At 40.1% G+C, this 23,413-nt stretch overlaps 1 protein-coding gene and 1 long non-coding RNA gene across 3 annotated transcripts in view; one reads left to right on the top strand and one right to left on the bottom strand.

Annotated features, from left to right (window-relative positions):
• LOC310685426 overlaps positions 1–23,413 on the bottom strand; it is a 621,470-nt gene that overhangs the window by 305,834 nt on the left and 292,223 nt on the right. The window lies entirely within an intron of this gene.
• GLRA3 (glycine receptor alpha 3) overlaps positions 1–23,413 on the top strand; it is a 76,163-nt gene that overhangs the window by 39,232 nt on the left and 13,518 nt on the right. For both annotated transcript variants that reach the window (XM_083457449.1, XM_083457448.1), the window contains exons 4-8: positions 5,295–5,518; positions 7,544–7,626; positions 13,449–13,586; positions 15,612–15,826; positions 18,759–18,905. In XM_083457449.1, the coding sequence (XP_083313575.1) occupies positions 5,295–5,518; positions 7,544–7,626; positions 13,449–13,586; positions 15,612–15,826; positions 18,759–18,905 (807 nt within the window). The remainder of the gene's footprint in view (positions 1–5,294; positions 5,519–7,543; positions 7,627–13,448; positions 13,587–15,611; positions 15,827–18,758; positions 18,906–23,413) is intronic.

Below are 23,413 nucleotides of genomic sequence, written 5' to 3'. Positions count from 1 at the left end.
TGTGAAGTGATTACCAAGGTAAATGAAAGAAACCAATATAAAGTTATTCTCATGTGGAAACTGAAGTACAATATTTTGCATACAGTAAATAAAAGGTAAAGATAAAGGACCCCTGGACAGTTAAGTCCAGTCAAAGGCGACTATGGGATTGCGGCGCTCATCTTGCTTTCAGGCTGAGGGAACCGGTGTTTGTCCACAGACAGGTTTCCAGATTATATGGCCAGCATGACTAAACCACTTCTGGTGCGACGGAACATCGTGACAGAAACCAGAGCACATGGAAATGCCGTTTACCTTCCTGCCATAGTGGTGTCTATTTATCTGCTTGCACTGGCATGCTTTCGAACTGCTAGGTTGGCAGGAGCTGGGACAGAGCAATGGGAGTTAACGCCATCACAGGGATTCGAACCACTGACCTTCTGATCAGCAAGCCCAAGAGGCTCAGTGGTTTAGACCACAGCGCCACCCGCGTCCCCTGCATACAGTAAATACTAAAGTATTTACTATCCAAGTTTCTATCTTTCATTTAGCTTGCTCCCATGTTTTGTTCTGTTTTGTTTTAAATCAACTGAAGATGCATTTAAGAAAACTTTTGAGACAAATAACATGTAAATATAATTTCTCCATGCTCCAGATTCTTTGCCATTCTTTGCAAATCTGAGTATAGATATCTGCAATAGTAGCCTTAGGTATGGGTCTGCCATTTTTTCTCTCAATATGGCTGCTATTCCTGAGCATCAGTAAACTGCCTGCAGGTGCTTAGTGAAAAGGATGAATATTAAACTATGGCGCCATTATCCTTAACAAACCCTATAAAACATATCATTGCACTTTCCCTCCAACTGTACTCTGCTATCCAAGTGTCCCTCCCTATGAAGATGGTCTACCATACACATGAAGATATGTCTCGTGGAACTCTTGCGGTGGAGCGACATGTTTGCTACCCTTAATTAAATTGAAGGATGCAACATGTCACCCTTGCTGCTGTTATGCACAATAAACTTCTAATAATATGCTGAAAAACCTGCTCCTTCTCTTCTGCTTCAAAGTGGATATAATCATTTTGCCTTTTACATTCCTTTTTTATGTACAGCTAGAACCACTTATATACTGTGGGATGCGGGTGGCGCTGTGGGTTAAACCACAGAGCCTAGGGCTTGCCGATCAGAAGGTCGGCTGTTTGAATCCCCGTGATGGGGTGAGCTCCTGTTGCTTGGTCTCTGCTCCTGCCAACCTAGCAGTTCGAAATCACATCAAAATGCAAGTAGATAAATAGGTACCATTCCAGCGGGAAGGTAAACAGCGTTTCTGTGTGCTGCTCTGGTTCACCAGAAGCAGCTTAGTCATGCTGGCCAGGTGACCTGGAAGCTGTACGCCGGCTCCCTCAGCCAATAAAGCGAGATGAGCATCGCAACCCCAGAGTCGTCCACAACTGGACCTAATGGTCAGGGGTCCCTTTACCTTTAGAACCATTTACAGTGTATCAGCAAGTGCATTCCATAGTTTTAGTCACTTTTGAATTCTAACTATAAAGTGTTAGATGAGTCAAGAGACACACAAAGGATACAACAACATCATACTCCAGCACTCTTGTTCTTTGCCCACTGAACACAGTCAGTAAATATGCATAGGATCAGGCTCCCACACCTTTTTTTTTTGGTAGCTTACTGATGGTACGTAGAAAACAGCAAAAAGTCTGCGTGTTTTACCAAGCAGGCCTTTAGCAAATTGTTTGCCACAGTTCACTTCCCTGGTGACTGGTTTGCAGTAGCACTGATAATAAACACAGGGATTACATTTTTAAAAATCCATACGCCTGCTGTCACAGTCAGTAATCACACCTTTAGGTACATGGTTCATTATTGAGCCTGTCTGTCAAATAAATTCTTTCACCATCCGAAAAGAGACTTGTTTCTCCAATCGTTAATTCTGTAGACAGCAAAGATTCAAGATAATCTAAAAAGATATTGATGACTGCCTACCTACTATTTATATGACTGAGACAAAATTCTTTTTGTTCTGATCTTACCTTATTTCCCATTCCATCACCTTTTGAGCATTGTATGGTGGCAGCTGTAGAGGTTAAATGGTTGCTGGTTAAATGGCTGGTGGGCAAACAAGCGGAAAAGACCCCCCCCCCCAAAAAAAAAAAACCCTCCCAGCATTGCCAATTGACCAGATCAAAGCTAAACAGTCTGACCAGCAGTTTGAGCTATTCCGAAAAAAATCAATATGTGAAGCTGCTTTTCACAGCATGGAGATAAATATTATCACCTGCCTGCAGATGATGTTGCTTTATAAACAAAGTAGTAGGAGCTGATTAAAGATTTGGCAGCCCTACATAGCAAAGAAGTTACAAGAGCAATTTTGGGTGTGGAGCTTCCTTGGGCTTGGTTACACAAGATTAGGGATTAGTTGTCACAGCATTTCTGTTCTGTCTGAGAGCTTCCAACATGCCTGTCTGCACAGTTCATTTGCTTCAAAAGCTCTGGAGTTCACCTGAGCTATGCACGATGAGCAAAGGATGCAGGAGGAATTCTATTCTGGTGAATCCTGATATGAACTGACCTGGTCTGCACCTCTTGGAGTAATCTGTCGATCAGAACATAGCTGTCTATCAGATTTGCTCTGCGGCGACACATTTCTTGTCTTCTTTTTTAAAGTGCATTTCAAAATATATATTTTGAGAAATCCTAGCTTTAGAAATGAAATGCTTATCTGGAGAAGAAATGTGTCTTTGAAATACTATGCAAATATGCATGCAGATCGCAGATTAATGTGGAAACAGGGTGGAACAGAATTATGAGTGAGCACAGTAAGGAAACAAGCTGATTCATCCATCCCTGGGCTAGCTCAGGGCCTGAACACTACCACAGAGTCTTAAACAAACATCCTTTGAGGGTTTTTACAGCTGTGTCTGAGGTTTAATGTGCAGAGTTTAACTGAAAAATAAATGAAATTTCAGGAAGCTGTGGAAAATGCACTGAAAAACGGAAGTGCTTTTTGGCAATAATGAAACTGAAAACAAAACCAAAGACACTGTTTCAGCTCAGCTCTGCACCTGACTCCTACAAAACTATCCTATTTCGATCTACTATATTTGCATCAAAGTACAGCAGAGAAGAGGTTGTCAGCTCCCTCCTCTGGTAAGCTAACCTTGTGGCACAGAGCGTGCGATTCCTGGGAGGGACCCACTGTAAGAGTCTGCAGTTTGAGGAAACGAGGCTGCATTCATCCTTTGCCCTAATCCAACAACATTTTGTGATTTTAAAAAACATCTCTGTGTTGTAAGCATGTAAAGCATGCAATCCAAATTAACTGCAAACCATTCATTGTATTTTTAATTATAGAATGCAGTTCTACCATGTGAGGTTTAAAAAGATTAGACGCTAAGGCTGCTTGGGGGTGTTGGCACATGCACCCAATGTGCTCATCCAAGTTTGAGCAAATGGTAATGAAATTAGAAGGTCAGGGGATGCTGGAGATTTCATTCAACCAGCCAAAGGTGCTGCTTTTGTGTTTGTGTTTTAAGCAAAGAAGAAGAAGAAAATATTGAAATGAAGCAAAAGGAGGGTGATAAGGAAAGGAGCTGCGGTGGTTCCTTTAAGGGCTGGTGCAGCAGGAAAAGCAATTGTTTTGTGCAAGCCTATTGTTCCCTTGAAATGTGCCCAGTTCTTTTGATTGCATGACCTTGATGAAATTAGCAGCACTATTGTGACTCACACTACTGACAGCGCTGCCAGCTTTCGGTCTCTTCATCACACACTTACAACAACTATTCCACGTAAAGGATTTTACTATCAAGAGATTTGTGGTTGGTTTTTTTTTTAAAAAAAGGTGTTCTCACTTCTAGTCTAAAGGAATAAAAGATGTATGGGAAGAATAATGTCACTGAGCATGTATGCTACCCCAGCAGAACAGCGGGGGAGGTCGTCTCTAAACTTCCAAATTTGAGGGCACTCTCATAGGCTCTATTAGAGAAAGTGCAAAATTTCCGGAGGGGTTTTGATTCTGCCTTGATGGCTCACTGAGTTGTTCCTAAAGTTAGAAAGGCTGTCAAAATGTATCAGGTGAACATGCACTGTAAACTATTAGTAAATATAATTGTCATATAAATGTTGGACTTTCCCTTTTTTGAAAAGGGGAAATGGAAAATGGACATGGAAAAGAAAGAGTGGAAATTAATGCCTAAAACATAATTACTGGGGTAAATATCATTTTTCCACTATACGCCCCCCTCTCCATTTATTCCAGATTCATATATATTTCTACTGGCTAGAGACAAATGCACAAATAATCTACTTGTTTTACCACCAGGAGGGCTATATTATGTCTTTCACTATCCAGCTTTCCCCACAATGGATTCACCCTCAACACTCACATCTCCAACTATTGTGTTTGTTTCTGTTCATTCACGGTTACTATCAGCTATCCCAGTCCTCATAATGTATTACACTACGAGCTCCCAATATACATTTGCATCACTCTTGGATATTATATGTTTATCATTTGCACATTGTTTTGTGACATTTTGAGACATCTTCATCCCCTTTTGAAAAACTTGTTATATGAAATAAGAAACAATAGTGAGTTTCATAGCTCAGGAGTGATATGAGTCCTCTGTCACCTGAAGCATTCTTATTACTACACTGCACTGGCCCTAGCAGCCATTAAGAAAACCTTAGGAACAAAGGAGGCAACTCCTTATCCAGGAGGATTTGCCTTCTCTCTTCTTTACCCCACACCTGAAGCTGCTGAGTTCATTGAAAAATGTCAATGGCATGCCATACAACAGTATATTGTAGTCCCCCAAATATCTCCTCAGAGTTTTGGGAAAGTACTTCACGCACATGTTCTGTTAGGCTTATATAAGGTCAGGCTTATTTCTTGTCCATTAATACTAATTGAGAAGAGAAGAAGAAACTGAATTATTATATAATAATCCTCTTACAGGAAAGCAAATTACCTCTGTAAATATAAATCTACTCTTTGATTGTACAAAATAATACATGTTTGAATCATTTCAGCTTTATTCTCTGTAAATAATTAGTGTTTCAGGACTGTGACCATTTCTTTCCAAATTGATGGATTAATATTTGTAATGCAATTTAGGTTTTAATACAGTATTATGTTCAGTGACTAAACAGTATAAGGTTGAAGCCAGGGATGAGTAATATAATCAAGGACTCCAGGGAGTTAAGTTTATTTAAAGGATACAGCTAGTAAATTCCATATTATTCAACCAAATGAAAGATAGGAGCTAAAAACACTAAATACTTTTGGTTTTATTTTAGGATTATCGTGTGAACATCTTTCTCCGTCAGAACTGGAATGACCCCCGTCTTGCTTATAGTGAATATCCAGATGACTCTCTAGATTTGGACCCATCCATGTTGGACTCTATCTGGAAACCTGACTTGTTCTTTGCCAATGAAAAAGGCGCCAACTTTCATGAAGTAACAACAGACAACAAATTGCTACGGATTTTTAAAAATGGAAATGTTCTCTATTCCATCAGGTAAATTGCAAATAAAAGGCTCTGATGTCATATGGAAGCAATGAGGTTATGATTTAGTTTGGATGCGGTACACTTTCCCTTAATGAAAACAGTCACTGCATTCCCTTGTGGATTGTTCACATACATAGATACAAGGACATAGGCTGATTTCTCTAAGTCATCCATATGTAATTCAATTGGTGAAATAACTGGAGGCTGTTTAAAATGCCATGGTTCCATGTAGAGGCCATTTCTTTCAATTGAACACAGAGGTCTCACAGCTGAATTTTCTTCTGAAAGGAAAAAAAAACCCACAACCCATTATTTTTAGTTTTATTTACTGGTTCTAGCCTTCTATTAACAAACTTAAGCTTAGATGTGGGAGAAAAGTGTTGTGCTAATAAGAGTTGTGTCTCTTTTTTAGGGGCGAGTCTTTTCTCTGGTAAAGTAGTACTGTGAATGGAAGTCTTAAATGAATGTCTACTCTGAATTTCTTACTTCATTTCAGTAACAGTTCAGTGATTATTCACTTCTAGATGTCTAGAGATTTGTAATATTTAATTTCTCATATGACCACAATAGATCAGCAGTTACCAAAATAAGAACAAAAAACATGATGTAAGAAAAGCCCTGCAGGATCAGGCCAAATCCAGCATCCAGCTTCAGCAGGGACAAACCAGATACCTATAGGAAGGCTGCAGGCAGTACATGAGGGCAATATTTTCTCCTACTGTTGCCTGGTATTGGTGACTGATACTCATAGGCATGTTGCCTCTGATCCAGGAGGTAGCATGTTACTAGTAGCTATTTAAAGCTTTGTCTTCATGAAGTTGTATAATCTTTTAAAATCATCTAAGCTGGTGGCTATCTAGTGTTAGTGAAGTCCATAGTGTAAGTATGCAATGTGTGTTAAAAAGAAGAAGTCTTTCCCACCATTTGGGGTGTGTTGATGACTCAGTTAAGCATATGTAGCAGATAATAGTAGTTTTAAGAGAACTATGAAAACATTTAAAGTGAAGTCAAATAAATAAGAGCTGTGCAGAATTGCCTTTTCCCCCTCCATGACCACAATCATGTAGCAGCAGAAGCAGCATAAAATCTATTAAACAGATAAAGGTATTGGAACTGAAGTAACTATCAAACCTGGGTTTGAAATCTCTGCTACATGTTTCTCAGGTTCTTGGTTCAAGACCTGACTTGGAGCCAAGTTCTGACCATGATCCAGAAAGTTAACCACCCAGTAATAGCTGCCCCTTGGTCAGGTCTCAGACACAAAGTGACTTTTCCCTGCTGCCTTTATGAAATGGGAGACACACACAGAGCCAGTTCTGGCACTATTCTTTTCAGATTGAGAAATCTATGTGTAGATCATTGTACAACGTTGTGCAAAGTGTAACATTGTTTAGATTTCACCCCTTCTTAGATGGTTCCTCCCCGGGGGGGGGGGGGACCAAAAACAACTCTGTGAATGTTGTTTTCCAAAGGTCCTTCATTTTCACTCTTGTTAGGGGATTCTTCCATTAACTCATTCTACCTTTCTGGCACCTGTAGACAGAGGATACCAGTGCAACACTTTCACTGAAATCATAAAGGATCATCTTTCCTTGTAGGAAACAGAAGGTTTCCTCCAGCAGGCTCAGAGGGCTTTTATTTGAAAGACTTAAATTGCTGTTGGTTGTAATATCACAAACAACTAATATGGACTTGCAGGGTTAGGGTCTAGGCTACAATACAATTCGATCAGGGCAGGAATTGTATTTAGAAAATGCTGTCGTGAAAAACTTGCTTACTCAGGGGGTAAGCTGCATTTATTTTCATGGGGTTTACTTCCAAGTAAGGTAGAATTGAAAACCTTATTTTTTCTCCACAAATTAAGCATATTGACTTCATATTATTTCCCAAATGCCTAAATGGTTTGTACACCTGCCTGCTTTCCAAGACTCTTGTTCTTTATTGAATAATGGATGTGTGTGTAGTAATTTTGAATATGAGACAATGTGTGTTGGCCAACATTCGCTTTATAATAGTTCTTCTGTATTCTTTCAGATTGACTTTAATACTCTCCTGCCCAATGGACCTCAAAAATTTCCCAATGGATGTCCAAACATGTATCATGCAGCTGGAAAGCTGTAAGTGTGAACATAGTATTCTCATGTTCATAGCACATAGTCCTGTGGCACTTTGAAAGCAATTTAAGTATTGCAGCATAAGCTTTCATAGGCAAAAGCTGCCTTCTTCAAATGCATCATGTTTCATGTTGATGTTATATGGATCAAATATTATAGGCAGTAATGGGTGATATCCAATGGTATCCATGCAGAAGTGGAATGGACTTCTCTCTGCACAATCAGACCTCCACCTTCCTCTCCTTCTGCTTTTAGGACCCTCCAAAGCTAATTTGGGGAGCATGAGAGGTTCCGAGGGGGAAGAAAGAAAAGGGAAGTCTGATTGAATGAGCAGTAGTCTAGTGGCCAAAGTATGTGAATTATGCCAAAAATCAATCCTAAATAATTATAATGATCCCCTTGTTTCATTTCTGCATGAAGAAAATACTCATCTCCCCAACCTCTTTGAATGAGACCCCAAATTTTGGAGAGTGGAAACACAGTCACTGATGCCTTCTCTTTCATATTTTCTATGTTATAGCCAAATTGCCCCGGTAGTTACCTGTAATGGTCCTGATATGGGACAGCAGAAAATGACAAGTATTGGGTGATATATATTGTATGTATGTGAGATTTATATTAATAGTAGTGATCGTCCACCAGTCAGACTAGAATAAGCGGGCTGGAATGTTAAACCATAGTATCCACTTGTTTTTCTCAGTGGAATTTGGGTCACACTGAAAAGCATGTTTGATATATCTAGCTCCTAGAATTCTACTCATCAAGTAGAGCCTTGTGCATTTGGGCCTGCTAAAGGCATGTCATTGGGTTGCTTTGCCGAAAAGTAGTAAAATCACTGCAGTCAACATTTTTATATTTTTGAACCACAGCGGGATTCCTAGAGATCCGCTCAGATTCAGTCAGCAAAGCAAAGCTGCTCTGGAACATGTGCCCTAAATAGTAATTTGTAAAAAAATAATGAGAACAGAACTCAAATAAGTCACTTCGGCTCAGAGAACTATAAGGCAAAATGTCTAAACCAATCGAGCTCTTTGTGAACAAAAGCTTCCTATACAAAAACACTATGGAGCCTTCCATTGTGCTGAGGGCACTTTTGTGTATATGATAAAACTAAGAGAGGGGGTGGCATCCAGCAATAAATACTGGTCATTCTGCAGAATGGAAAAGTAACATTGAAAAATAAAATTAAAGATTTCTTCCAGTTTTCCTTTTTTCTATTTTAAGGCCACAGAGTCCACCACTTGTATTAGTTATCGACATGTAGACCAGACTAGGCTTTGTGGGACACATATAGGTCACCAATTTCCCTAGTAAAGCCTCTCACCATAGTTTAGGGCATTTTCCTCCATATGATCATCATAATAAATAAATAATACATTTTTATTTATACCCCGCCCTTCCTGGTTCAGACAACCGGGCTCAGGGCAGCTAAGAACAAATTTAAAACACTTAATTGTAAAATACAGTATAAAAACATGAATAACAATAAAATTCAAAGTTCAGAAATCAATTTGGAGAAAATCCATGTAATAAGCATTAGATAGTCACCAGGGCTAGCTGGCTGAATTAGTCCTACTTGGGCCAGCGAGGAGGCCAGGGGAGAATTAGCTGTGGTGTCTTGGAGCAGGTAATGTTCATAAAAGGGGAGGGGGAGGGAAGAGAAGGAAAATAAAAGATCAGGCTGAATCCAAATTAAAGGCCAGGCAGAATAGCTCTGTCTTACAGGCCCGGCGGAAGGAGGTTAAATCCTGAAGGGCCCTGGTCTCATGGGACAGAGCATTCCCCCAGGTCGGAGCCATCACTGAAAAGGCCCTGGCCCTGGTGGAGGATAGTCTGACTTCCTTAGGGCCCGGGACCTCTAAACTATGGTTATTCATGGTCCATAATCACATGGAGGAAGAGAATGGAGCTGTGTCTCCTGCCCCACTATCTCCTTAGCTTTTCCACAGATCCATACCCCTGGTGGCTACATGTTGCCGAGTAGGATATCTGAAGAAAGAGCCTGCTTGCCTCCCTGTGCTTTAGAACCTCTGGCACATATAGAATAGGCGCCACTCTTCAGACACTACCCCAACATGTGGGCAATGGAGGGGCAGGCCACAAGGATGTGATGATGGCAGCAGGACAAGTGGATGCATCTCCACTGCCTTCCTCCACAGGAATTGGATTGTGTGGAGACCTGAAGAGGACTTGTTTCTTATCCAGGATGACTGGGCTGCAGGTGGCACATAGTCAAAGTTTAGAGATAAGTAGGGTTACTATGTGCCTCTTTTTCCAGGACACTTCTTTTTCAGGGGTTAAATTTCTTCTGAGTGGATTTTTCAAATTTGCCAAAATGTCTCTGTCTATACTTTTTCGATGAGATCTAGACATAACTGGTGGTTGAAAACTTGCTTTCCTCTTCTCTTCTCCTACCCACCCCCTCAGCAATATATCACAACATCTATAGGCTAAATATAGTAGGGGTATTTAAAATCAGAGTAGTCAGAGTGCCCTCTTTTTTCCCCTCTTCAAAATATGGCAATCCTAGAAGGTAGGCTGCAGAAATAAGACTTTGATGCCCATGGGTGATATTTTTGCTATGTTGGCATCATGCTACAAGCTTATTATCCAAGTCTATCCTATCATACTGACTGTTAATCATATCCCTATTGGTTCTACCCTGTATCAAGCATGTAGAATTACAAAAATGTAGCTTGCTTGGCGGTTTCTGAAAGGCTGTTTGAACACACCATGGTCTGCTTGTCTGCTCCCATCTCTTCACAATCCCACTCTTCCCCACTGAGGCAAGCGCAGTGACTTTCTGCCCTCTGGTGCACAAAGTGTATTTGATAATGATGTCATTTCTGGTGCAGTAACACAGAGTTCTCCTAATATATTTATATGTCTTGGGTCAGCTCATGATTGCAATGATATGAAATAAGTTTGACACGGTTATCAACAAAGCAGTCTAAAGTGCTAATCTTACTGAATTGGGAAAGAACGGGGGACTGCCAACTGCTCACAGGATCAGTCCAAAGTCTCACTCTGTTTTGGCAGGCTGTTCCAATAATTTCTAAACTATAGCCAATGATGCACTCATCCTTTAATAGGTTATGTAGTCTCCTAGTTGTCCATGAAGATCACTTATAAATTTTGATATTATAAATTAAAATGAACTAAATAACCATGTAAAAAGATACATTCAGAGAGAGAACAGTGGAAAGGTTTTGTCTACCCTTTGTGACACCACCATGAATTTGATCAGCTATGTGATGCAAGGACACCATGTTCGTCTTGAGATTCCTGATTGTTTGGGATCACACACTGGCAAAGAAAGACACCCTAAAAATAGTGCTGATGCCACCACTCCTTATTCTTTGATAGACAAGAAGTGTGTAAAATCTCAGACTTATATAGTGTTAGGTCACATCTTTAAAAACAACACATACTGTCATATAATAGGTATATGGAAGAGACACAAAGGGGGTCTCCTTGGTGGGTAAAGTACACATTAAGATTAAAAGCTTCCATCCTTAGATAAGTTCACACAAGAATAGTGCCTCACAGGCACATGGCTGTCTTCAAAGCCTCTCTGAACAATTGAGGGGCCCTCCTGAGCTATGAGGGATGGAGCACGACCCCCTCAACTTTCCAAAGATTTTGAGGGGAAAGGATGGAGGAAGAACCTTTCTTCCTGTGAACATCCATAAGACCATGGGGTAGAAGAAAAGGAGACTGAAGGTGTTTTCTCTGCCTTATCAAACACCTCCAGTGAGCTCTCTCCCAGTAGGATGAAAGTGAAGGTGGAGGTGTGTTTTGTGTACTTTTCCTGATTTTCCTGATGCTTCATTTACACCAGCTCCTGAGCTGGCATACATTCCCTTAAACCCTTCTTTCTCAGTGTTGTGTCCTCAGATGTTGTTGGACTACAACTCCCATCATCCCTGGCCACTGGTCTTGCTAGCTAGGGATGATGGGAACTTTAGTCGAACAACATCTGGGAACCCAAGGTTGAGAAAGGTTGTCTTAAACCACTCTGTCACACGATCCAAACCACCCCAACAGATGCTTTTGTGGGACTGTCCTGACTTTGGGGCCAGGCTTTACATCTTTCCACAGCACTGGGGAGGAGCAAATTAAATCAGACCACCATTCCTAACGTAGCGCTCTCTCTGAACTCAGAGAGTGAGATCTGATGTTTTGTATGGCCCCTGAGATGCCCTCCGAGGAACTATAGTATTGCTGAGTTAATGACATCTGAGTATCCAAGGCTTTCACCTTAATTTCTGTATTATCCATGGAGAAAATCCCTTAAGTGTCTCTTCCATGTGCCTATTATATAATGCTAAAATGGTTTACTTTTGATAATGGAACCCAAATGCTAGATGTGCTTTGTTGGCATATCTGCCTAGGGTGCTGTCTTGTTGCTCCCGTAATGCCAGATTTATTAAAATTGGCATGTCTGTTGTTACAGATTAGGTACACGCTGGTGCAATGCAAGTTTTGGCAAAGGCTATATAGTGTGTATATATGAAAAGCACAAATTCAACCCAGCTACAACCCTGTAGAATAATTTATACTATCTCAACCTTTACTAGTCTGATATCTTTTTCTTAGTGATTTTAAAACATAGCAGTGAAAAAGTGAATTCCAGGTTGCCCCATGTCTTCAAAAGGACAAAAGGTAGAAAGAAAATATTGTATCAGCAATTGCCTATGCATTTTTCATAGTTAAATGAATTGTAACATAGAACGAGTTAGTGGCCATGGCAGATAATTATAATTAAAATACATATTAAATGAATGAATCTCATTTCTGAAAATCCATTTTGACATAGCAGTTGTTCCTTGTCAGTTCAATGAGTTGCACTCATGAGATTTTACTCCTGGCTAGAATCTACATGCTTCAAATGATAATTTGTTTTACACACAGCTGGTTTTCATCTGAATGTATACAAGGTGTGATAAAATATATGCATCTGTGGTTCTCTCTCTGTAAGCTTCTTCTATGGATTTGTAATAGGGTAATATTGCATGATATTGTTCATTGAGAAACACAGCAGTAAGTTATATACAGGATAACACCATTTTAGAGCTAAGGTGGCTTTCTAGATAGTTATTAAAAACTTCAAACACAAAAGAACACAGGAATCCAAACTAAAACAGGAAACATTTACACTATACCTTTTTGCATTGTTGTCATCACTGCCCAGCTAAGCATCAAAGGAAAACCTCAGGGAAGACAAACAAATAGATGGAATATTTCAGAATGTCTGGTCAATTTTGATGAAATTAATAAGCACTGATTTCATAGATCAGCACATTTAATGGGGATACTCTGAGCTTAATTTGAGCCAGGATGTCAGAGCCAGTGTGGTGTAGTGGTTAAGAGCGACAGACTCGTAATCTGGGGAACCGGGTTCGCGTCTCCGCTCTTCCACATGCAGCTGCTGGGTGACCTTGGGCTAGTCACACTTCTTTGAAGTCTCTCAGCCCCACTCACCACACAGAGTGTTTGTTGTGGGGGAGGAAGGGAAAGGAGAATGTTAGCCGCTTTGAGACTCCTTCGGGTAGTGATAAAGCGGGATATCAAATCCAAACTCTTCTTCTTCTTCTTCTTCTTTCCTCCTACACTTTACACTGATGATGATGATGGTGGTGATGATGGTGATAATAATAATAATATAATATTAATAAGAAGAAGAATGATAAAGAAGAAAATGTATTTTCTTCATTTAGTAAAATCTCAGGCAAAATTTGAAAATTTCCCTTCATAATGGAATCTGGAGATTAAGCAAATTTTATGTTATGACATCTTCTGTATGCTTTGTTTTTAATTCCTAGTTGGATACACGATGAACGATCTCATCTTTGAGTGGCAAGAAAAGGGGGCTGTCCAGGTGGCTGATGGACTCACTTTGCCACAGTTTCTCTTGAAAGAAGATAAAGATTTATGTTACTGCACCAAGCATTACAACACAGGTAGAAGAATCACATAGTTTGTTGACAACTGAAAGTCTCGTTGTTTCTCTTTCCTGTTAGTCGTTAGGAGTATTCAGCAATGTATTCAAAACAAGTGATGACAAAGCAGCCATAGTGGAGATGTTGTCTGCTGAACATTATGGCTGCCACCACCAAGTGGCAACCAAGGGAATCATAATCTCATAGGAAAAACAGCACCAGACTTTTGAAGTAGGAAAAAAAGAATCCAAAGTATAGTTTTATGAGCCCATTTTACATGTAGGAGCTTAAGAAAGGGAAGAGAGAAGCAGGAAGACACAAAGGGAGCAGAAGTACATGGAGGTTTGCTTTTGGGTGAAAGCCAAAGAAGCTGGGGAAGAGGCATGCAATGAAACACAAATGAAATCAGGTAGATTGTTGGAGTCTTCCATTTTTCCTGTCAGAGCTCTTTTTAGACTCAGTGAATCGAAGCCAATAAATTCATGTCTGAACAGAGATTTGAACCTAAGTCTCACACATTCTGGAACATACTATTTTTTAAAAATTGTTGTAACCTTGAAACCTTAGGGTGAAGGGTGGGTAATTAATAATAAGAATAATAATACCACATCTTTTCACCTGGGTCCTAAGTCTCAATACCCATTATCCATGGACTCTGAAAGAAAAGCATAATTTGTCAATATCCAGGGGAGAAAGAAAGTCATGTGAGGGGTTGGAGAGTACATAGTAAGCTTACAATACTATGAGGTGGTCTGAGGACTTTACAGCCATTAAAAAAAAAAACCCTTTTCTTAAAAGTAAGAGCTAGGGCACGTGGCTACAAAGCCATGTGCTTTCAAACGAGCCCTGGAATATCCCTGGAAATTGTGCTACCTGATAATGTAGCATTATTTCTAGCATAAAAAAAAGATGGTCCCTCTTTGAACCCACCAAAAGTTCAGCAAGGTGGAATGTTCAGGACAACCCTTGCCTATATTTTAGCTTCTGGACAGAAATATAGTAGAGCTAGACTGCTGCTGGGTAGATAGCAAAACAGAAATTTAATCACCTTTGTGTCAGCTGGCAGAGCTATGCCTCTGCCTCTGTTGATCAACCTGTGGAACAAACCATATGCCAATCCCTGTAATAAGAGTTCCTTGATTAAATAAAATGATCAGAGGGGAAAATGGAGAATTTCTCTCTCTCTCTCTCTCTCTCTCTCTCTTTCTCTCCCTTGCATTTATCATGAATTTAATTTTTGCTCTTTATACTGTCTTCCCAAATTAATGTTCCAGTTTTCATCAGGCCTTGTACAAATCTCAAACTGGATTCCTTAATGCAGAAGCAGGTTATGATGAAAACATTTGTAATATTGTGGGTTAAAACACCTATTTGCACAAGAAGCACTCCAATTGACCTAGGTCATAGGCTCACCACACAATTAAAGTACTCTTACATCACTTTAACAGTCATGGCTTCCCTCAAAGTCTATTGGGAACTGTAGTTCGTTAATGGTACTGAGAACTGTAGCTCTGTGGGTTGTCTCCTAACAACTCTCGGCACTGTTAACAAGCTACAGTTCTCAGGATTCTTTGGGGGAAGCCAAGGCTGTTAAAGTGGCCTTCAAAGTTGTGCAGTGACTATGCAGTGTTATTATGAAAAGTCAGAGTAATGTTACAAATACAAAGTATACTGTGAATCAAATGAATGTATCCCCCCCCCCCCCAAATAGAAATGGAAAAGAGCAAGAAAAGCCTGAAAAAAATTATAGGTTAGTCCAGGGGTTGGCAAAGTTTTTGTAGCTTGGGCCAGTTCATGGTCCTGCAGACACTGCGGTGGGCTGGAGTGCGCACGGATGCACGCATGCTCAAACGCATGCTATTTCCGGCACTCCTTCTGGCGCAGAGGCCAATGGGCCTTAGGTTGCCAACTCTTGGATTAGTCACTTTCATCAATTGTTATAAACATAAAGCTATTTTTAAAAATTGCTGTATCGTTGCATTTCTTACCGCTGATAAAAAAAACCCGCAGCTAATTCTGCTAAAAATTTGTCTCTGTTGTAACTAGGCAAGTTTACATGCATTGAAGTTCGATTCCACCTTGAAAGGCAGATGGGCTATTATCTCATTCAAATGTACATACCCAGCCTCCTAATTGTCATACTTTCCTGGGTGTCGTTTTGGATCAATATGGATGCAGCACCAGCAAGAGTGGCTTTAGGAATAACAACAGTTCTCACCATGACAACACAGAGTTCAGGGTCACGGGCTTCCCTGCCAAAGGTATGCAAGCTCTTGGACTTTGTGTATTTCTCTCTGTGTGTTTTGCTCCTCCTTGAACATGGGGCTATTATTTTTTTCATATATTGTGTGTTAGCCCTCCTAGTCTTAAAACACGTGCCGCTAGTAATATATCTACAGTATAGCACAGTTTATGGAAGAACTGCAGTAGCAAAGGACATTTTCACCTTGTAAATTAACCTTAAATTGCTTTAATCATTTTCAACTATGTCAAATTCTCTGCTGGGGGTGGAAATGTAGATTCTCATAGGAGATATTCCTTACTGTGCAGTAGGGCGTTTGTTTTGTATTGATCTGCTTCCTTTCGTGCCACATTCCCTCAGGACCTCTTAGGATCAGTTAACGGTGCTTTCTTGTGACAACTACTTTTGGAAGCAAAAGTACTTAAGACAGGCAGTTATATTAGGCCCACACATGTGGAACTGTCCAGAGATTTGCTGAGATCCAAGCTGAGGACTAGAGCTGAAGATGTAGTTGTCATGATGCTGCTACCAAGAATAGCTTCCCTGAGGCAAACAATACCCGTTCCTGGTCATAATCTTTGTAAATGCTCATTGTTGTCTTAGCCAATCATCTTGTAAGTTTTGGGCTTTCTCTGATACCACCAAGAATCCAGTGAGGGTGGATTCACAAATCATGGGGTATCTCATGCTATTTGCAAACATTATAATTGAAGAGAAAGTGTGTTTTCAGCAGAATCTGGATGGTGGGTGGCTAGTGTACCTTCATAAACCTTGAAAGATCTTTTCAGTGGGGCAAGATTTGGGGATTAAAGCTAAACCATTTGTGTAGTGCACTTTAGCCTTTATTTCAATTATATGTGTAAATTTCTATATAGCCGCATATTTGAATACGCTGGGTATTATAATAAATTTATGATTACAAAACCTGCTGTTCAGAAGTAGTATTGCAACTCTCTTGTGCAATAGCCACTTGATACCCATTGCCATAAAATAGTGAATATAGTTGTAAGTAGTAGCTTTATTTATTTTTCTCCTGAACACATTTTTGGCAGTTACAACACCCTGATTTGTACATACAGGTCTTACAATTCCCTGTAGTTCACAAGGTGATGGCAGACATAAAGCATCACTAGTGTGAGATCTCTGTTATTTGATTTACTGTTTCAAGGTCAAATTCCGTTTCCTTTCACTTTGAAGAAACCCTGATGCTGACTTCAACAGAACAGTACATCAATATAACTGAAACTAAGAAGTGCTCTGAAGTGTTGTACTGTTTGAAACTTTTACTGCTAGATGTTCAGCTCTGAGAAAGAATTGGCCGATGTCTCTGAAGAAAAGAAATAGTCCACTTGGCTGTGTAGCTTAATTTCTTTTGTCGTAATGGATGTGGTGAGGAACTCAGCTAAAATACTGTGTTCAGCACCTAAAAGTGGAATATTTGCTGCTTCTTTAAATGACTCCAAATGCTTCTAGATATATACTACATCCCAGCTATTCATAAGAGAAAAGTTAAAATATTTCTTTCTAGCTCCAAAGCTTTTTTGATGCAAAGCTAAAGTTCTGACTGTTTTGATTAGCTGTGATGCACTATTTTGTAGTTAAAGGATACTGTTGGAGGGGAGAGCAATGACAACCTCTCGGTTTATGGCCAATGCCTTTCCTCAAGACCCCTTTAACAGGGAATCCTGGTATCACCGCCGCAAGGGGGTGTGGGTCATCACTTCAGCCCCCCCCCCCCCTTTTAGGAAGATAGACTAAAGGATTCCGCCCAAGGCCTGAAACCACCAAAGTCGTAACATTTTGCTACGGGAAAGGCAAAACCTGCCAATGCAGGAAAATTCCTTTCCGGCCCTTCAACAGCAACCCTGACATTTAGCTTTTTAAAGTTGTTTGCCTGAATAGGAAAGTGAAAATTTCCTATTCAGGTAAACAACTTTAAAAAGCTAAATGCCTCATCTGAGCTCATCTGCTCTTGATTTTAGTATGTGTCAGTGGATGCAATAGGACTCTCCTCTTGTCCTTCCTGCAACCCTGCCCCCCCCAATCTTCTACAGTGGGTTCCCCAACCCCACAATGTAGATTTCAAGGATAGGTGGGTCCAGCGGAAAGAGAAGGGCAAGGGCTGTTACATGAGCAGAATTCCGTTCCCAAAGCATCATTGGTTCTTACCACCAGCTTAAATCCTAAAATAAGTTAATTTGTGGAACTCTACCCGTCTAAGCTGGGAATGGGAACCATATGACCATGTGGGGACATGTGGAGCTCAAAGACATAGTCTTATCTAGAATAATAAGACATTTTTGTTAGATTCAAAAATATTCAGTGGGCGAGATTGTGAGTATTTGGGCTGGGGGTTTGTTCCTTCCATACCAACAATTGGGAAACACTGGCCCGTGAGCGCTCCAATTGGAAAACAGCCTTTACCGAAGGTGTCATGTGCTTTGAAGACATTCGAACTCAGGACGCTAGGGAGAAACGTGCTCAGAGGAAGGCACGCTTGGCAAATCCACATCATGATCAACTCCCACCCGGGTACCAATGTCCCCACTGTGGAAGGACGTGTGGCTCCAGAATCGTCCTCCATAGACACTTACAGACTCACTGTTAAAAGCGTGTTTATGGAAGACAATCTTACTCAGCTACGAATGATTGCCAAAGAAGAAAGAAGAATGATTTGCAATGCTGTATTAGCACAATAGCTGGTAGGTTTCACCCTATATATTTATATGTAATGGCACAGGAAATCTTAGGATAGTGCTTTTAGTGTGAAGTGTTCAGGAAATGTTACTTTTATGGGAAATATAGATTTGGCCTTTGCCCTTCCCTCCCGTAAAACTAGCTTTCTCTCTGGGCTTGGGGAAACACATTTCTCTTTCCTTGACATTAGGAGACACTGCACTTCCCATCTGTGTTTCTAATACCAGCAGTCTTATACTCTGTGCTATCTATAGGTCTCGTACGTCAAGGCTATTGACATCTGGATGGCTGTATGCCTGCTTTTTGTATTCTCGGCACTTCTGGAATATGCAGCTGTAAACTTTGTGTCAAGGCAGCATAAAGAACTTTTGAGATTCCACCGAAAGAGGAAGAAGAACAAGGTAAATATGACAGCCATAGGTTAAAGAAATGCAGGCAGCAGAAAGGGCTGTCTGCTTTGTAACAATGGTACAGTGTCTTAGGAGTGGCTGTACAAGTAACATGTTAACACAGGATAACATTCTGTCTGCCTAAGGTCAGCACAAGGCCTGTGTAATTCACAAATCCCGCTGAAACCTTCAGAGAAAGGATTAAAAAGGGATTTAAGTGGGACAAGAGCCTCGTGGAAGCTTGCTGCACAGAGTTTAATTTCACCCTCTGAGAATACTAGCAGATTGCCCCTTCACGATGGAAACTGATGGTTTGAAATGTGTTAAAATAATTTCCTACTATGGTTCAATGGAAGACCTTGATGGATGTATTCACATTTGTTTAATCTACTTATTTATATAAGACTTGTTTTTGGCACTTTTGTATTGGGGAGTGGCAAGAGAGGGAATTAGACGTTGCATGTATTTAGCAGTTCGATTCTACACTTACAGAGTCAATACGGGTTTATCTTTTTATCATGACCTTTTTAAAAAGGGTTGTGCAGCAAGTTGAAGATGAACCCACAAAATAGCCAAGGGGTTAGGAATCTGAGCAGGGGTACAAGGACCCTGAGGACATAGTTGCATCGTAAGAAGGAAGGACACCTATGACTGATCCTCTGGAGAACAAGAAGGGGCTGGAAACTGCAGCAGGAAATAATGTATGGATGCAGAAGGCCACCATAAATCCATATCACATTCTCTACATCAGGGGTCCTCAATCGTATTTTTACTAGTGGGCACATATTGAATTTGCTGGGGGTGCCTGTCACAAAATGGCTGCCATGGAGGGGGAATGGCATAAAACAAAATGTCTGCCACAAAGAGCATGGCATAAAACAAAATTAGAGAGACAACCACCCTAACAGCTCTATGCTTACCATGGGAAGTCAGCTGTGTCCTGCTGGTCCTGATTATGGCGTTCATACACAAATTGATGCTGTTCCCGTCTAACAACAACAGGGAGCATTCCTCAGTATTGGAGGGAAAATGTAAGGTAACCATACCACTCTCATTTCACATAAATTGCTTAGAAGGTGCCTTCCCATAACTTCATCTCTGGAAGAGCTAGAAGCGTGGAAGGAAGGAAGGAAGGAAGGAAGGAAGGAAGGAAGGAAGGAAGGAAGGGATGGAAACTCAGTGTGTAGCACTACTAGAAGATTTTGTGGGTGCCATTACACCTGTGAGCACCAGGCTGGTGGCATGCTCAAAGTAAAGCACTATAGATGTTGTAAGTGGAACAAAACAATGCAAGATGTTTAACACTCACCCCACACACAACTTAATAGACATCAACCATTTTATAAGTTGTAATACATTTTCATTTCTTTTTTGCACCAATAAAAATAGATGCAAATGAGTATCCAAGGACAAGAAGAGTGCCAATGTGATCCCATAACCCAAAAGCTCCGTATGGGTGGTGACTAATGTAACTCTCATTGACGGCTGGGCTGTAAAGTCCTCCTGTTTCAAAGCTGACATTCATCTTTCTTCCCAGATAACAGCAGGAATAAAATTCAGTCACACGACACTGAATCTTGACAAATCTTAAAATGTTTTATCATATTATAAAATGACTGGTATTCATGGGACAATGAGTTAACTCCAATATTCTTCTTGGTACCGAATGCAACACAAATTTAAATACATACACATATGCACAGATGTTTTATAGGCTTATGCAGTTGGAGGTGACCTAGAACTTAGAAGTATTTAACATTGCTAGCAGATGAGCTCCAATCATCCAGATTATAATGTGATAGAATCTGCAGAAGTGAGAATCTGTATCATGCTGAAGCTCCTATGGAACAAAAATGAATTTTAGTGAAAACGGGCAAATAGTTGGTTCCATTTCAATTTGTAAGAGGAATGGATTTTCTCATTGGTAAATTAGAACATGTAACTGGATTTCATTAACAACTTGCAATATCCTGCTTTGCTTCTCCCTTTTGATCTCAGATAATTATACAGCTTAGTTTCTAATTTTTTATGAATCTGACAGTGGTTAAACAGTCACTAGTTTTCTAGTTTAGGACTTTTAATTTTCTTTTTCTTTTTAATCTGCAGTCAGGTTAAAAGAAAAAACAAAAAACTTGGCCAGTTGGATTTTATCTAACCAGGAAATGAGCAGAGATCAAGAAATATTTTTTTTCCATAGGGCTCTATCCAACTAAGGCTTACTCAGTGTCAATCCATTGAATTTTTTTGGTATTAATTCATTTAAGTCCATTGATTTCATGGGGTCTACTATGAATATGACTTAGTTGGATACAACCATAAGGTGTCTGTTGCGTTCTACATTTATTTCCTCTCATGAACATTAGAAGCATGCTGTGTAAATTGATCAAAGAAATGTGCTGCTTAACACAGTACCTTGGTTCTTGAATGGCTTAGTTGCCAAACAAATTGGCTCCCGAATGTCACAAACCTGGAAGTAACTCCTCTGGTTTGTGAACATTTTTCGGAAGCCGAACGTCTGACACGGCTTCCGCTTAAGTACAGGAAGCTCCTGCAGCCAATCGGTAGCCATGCCTTGGTTTTTGAACAGTTTTGGGAGTTGAACAGACTCCCAGAACGGATTATGTTTGAGAACCAAGGTACCACTGTATTCCATTTCTGACATAGCAATATTAAATACTGTATGAGAAGTGTGGTCAGAATAATGAAACTGCCATTCAATAATCATATGCCATCCACTCAGTTTCTCACATATGGATAGCTATTTTATATACTATCAGGCCAATGACCTAGAAACCTGTTAATGATTTTGGAATCTGACTTCAACATTCAAGAACTGAGAATGAATGATTGGTTGGGTTGTCCCTTGGTGAGATGATTATTGACATTTAATTGTTACATTCCTTCCTGATTGGAGAACCATTGTTAGCTAAATTCCCCTGCTTTACTTTGCTGAATAATGTTCTGTCCATATAATCTGTAGACTGCAAATGCTGTATGTATGATACAGCATGGAACAAATACCGGTATGTATATTTGCACAGAGGTACATTTGATTTCCATAATTCTTCCACTTTTTGGAAGGATTCTTTTTGCAGTCAAACCTGTGTTTATATGGATGTAGATGTGTATGTCCCACCTTCCTTACAATCTATATGCAATGGCAAATGCATAGGAGCACAGTCTCTCATCACACACACACAACTTTTGAGACTGCATGAATTAGTGCTAAAGCAGTCTTCTGGTTAGAGGTTTCTGGTAGAATATTCAGGTCAACAAACTGTAGTAGACTGAAAAAGTGAAATGATCAGAGCTACAGTGCTGGACCATTCTCTGTTCTAGGACAAGATGTAGAAAATACTTTTTTTCCCCCTTTCAACCCTTCCAGTGTCAAATTCACCACAGTTCCTCCTATTAGTTCTTGGAGTGAAGTTGTGATCAGCCAACCACTGATATGTAAATATTTTGTGAGATTCCATTTAGGTTTCCCTTTTTTTATTATTCTCGTCAAGCATTCATTTAATGGAATCACTCCATGTATCACTTCAATTTATGTCATTCAAACATGCTTTTGGTGTTACTTATTTTTCCTAGTGAGCTATATAATTGAGGGAGAAAACAAGTGGCTTGACCTTTTCCCAAAACAACACCAGCTTCGGAGAGCTTCTAGTTGAAAAAAATGCCCACATGAGAAATTAGGCCTTAAGGGCGGGGGGGGGGGGAGCCCACCAACCCACAAATGTCAACAATTATGTTCTTATTCTTTTGTTTTTTAAACTAAAATCCTGACCACTTGTCTGGAGATTATTCCCGCTATAGGCAGCCAAGCAAATAGCCACTTACAGCCTCAAACTAACACAAGAAATAGCAAAAGACTAAATGTTAAATAGTAAATTCTGCATTATGTGCAGATTATTAGATAACTGATCATTTGATGACAGATATCAAGTGCCATCAAATTCAAAGTATCAAATATTGCTCAATGAGAAATAATATGTGGGAAAATATGGTAAACCAGCAGTCCTGACAGACAATGTGTCGAACACTGCATACTGATGCATATAAAATATCACATGTCAAAGGTCAGATACTTTTGGATGAGCACTGAATATTAGATATTGAAAAGTCAATTGATGCTTGACCTTGAAATCTGCACCAGATAGTTCCAGGGTTGAGCTGCAGTTGCAAATTGACTTCAGCTGCTCTGTCTAGAATACTCAGAAGCTAATGCTACAGACTTAAGTAAATGCATGGACAGGTTTGCGCACTACCTGCTGAAAACCTTATTACAGCAAAGAGAGAGATTGTGGCCCTCACACTTTATGGCATGTTCTACAGGCATGGCACACGCGCGGGAAAACTGATGTGGATTGGAACTTGCCACAGCTTTTGACATAGTATAGGCAAGTATCCTGACAAAACAAGCAGACAACATCTGCTGTCCTATGTCTCCCCTAGTCCAAATGGTGGGCAAACCATAGACCCCTCAGAAGCCTGGATGTGGGGCAGCTCAGCCCCTCAAG

Source organism: Podarcis tiliguerta (assembly GCF_965153285.1).
Source record: "Podarcis tiliguerta genome assembly, chromosome: 9".
NCBI lineage: Eukaryota > Metazoa > Chordata > Lepidosauria > Squamata > Lacertidae > Podarcis > Podarcis tiliguerta.
The sequence above is the reverse complement of the archived record's forward strand: the minus strand, read 5'-3'. Positions and strand labels throughout refer to the sequence as shown.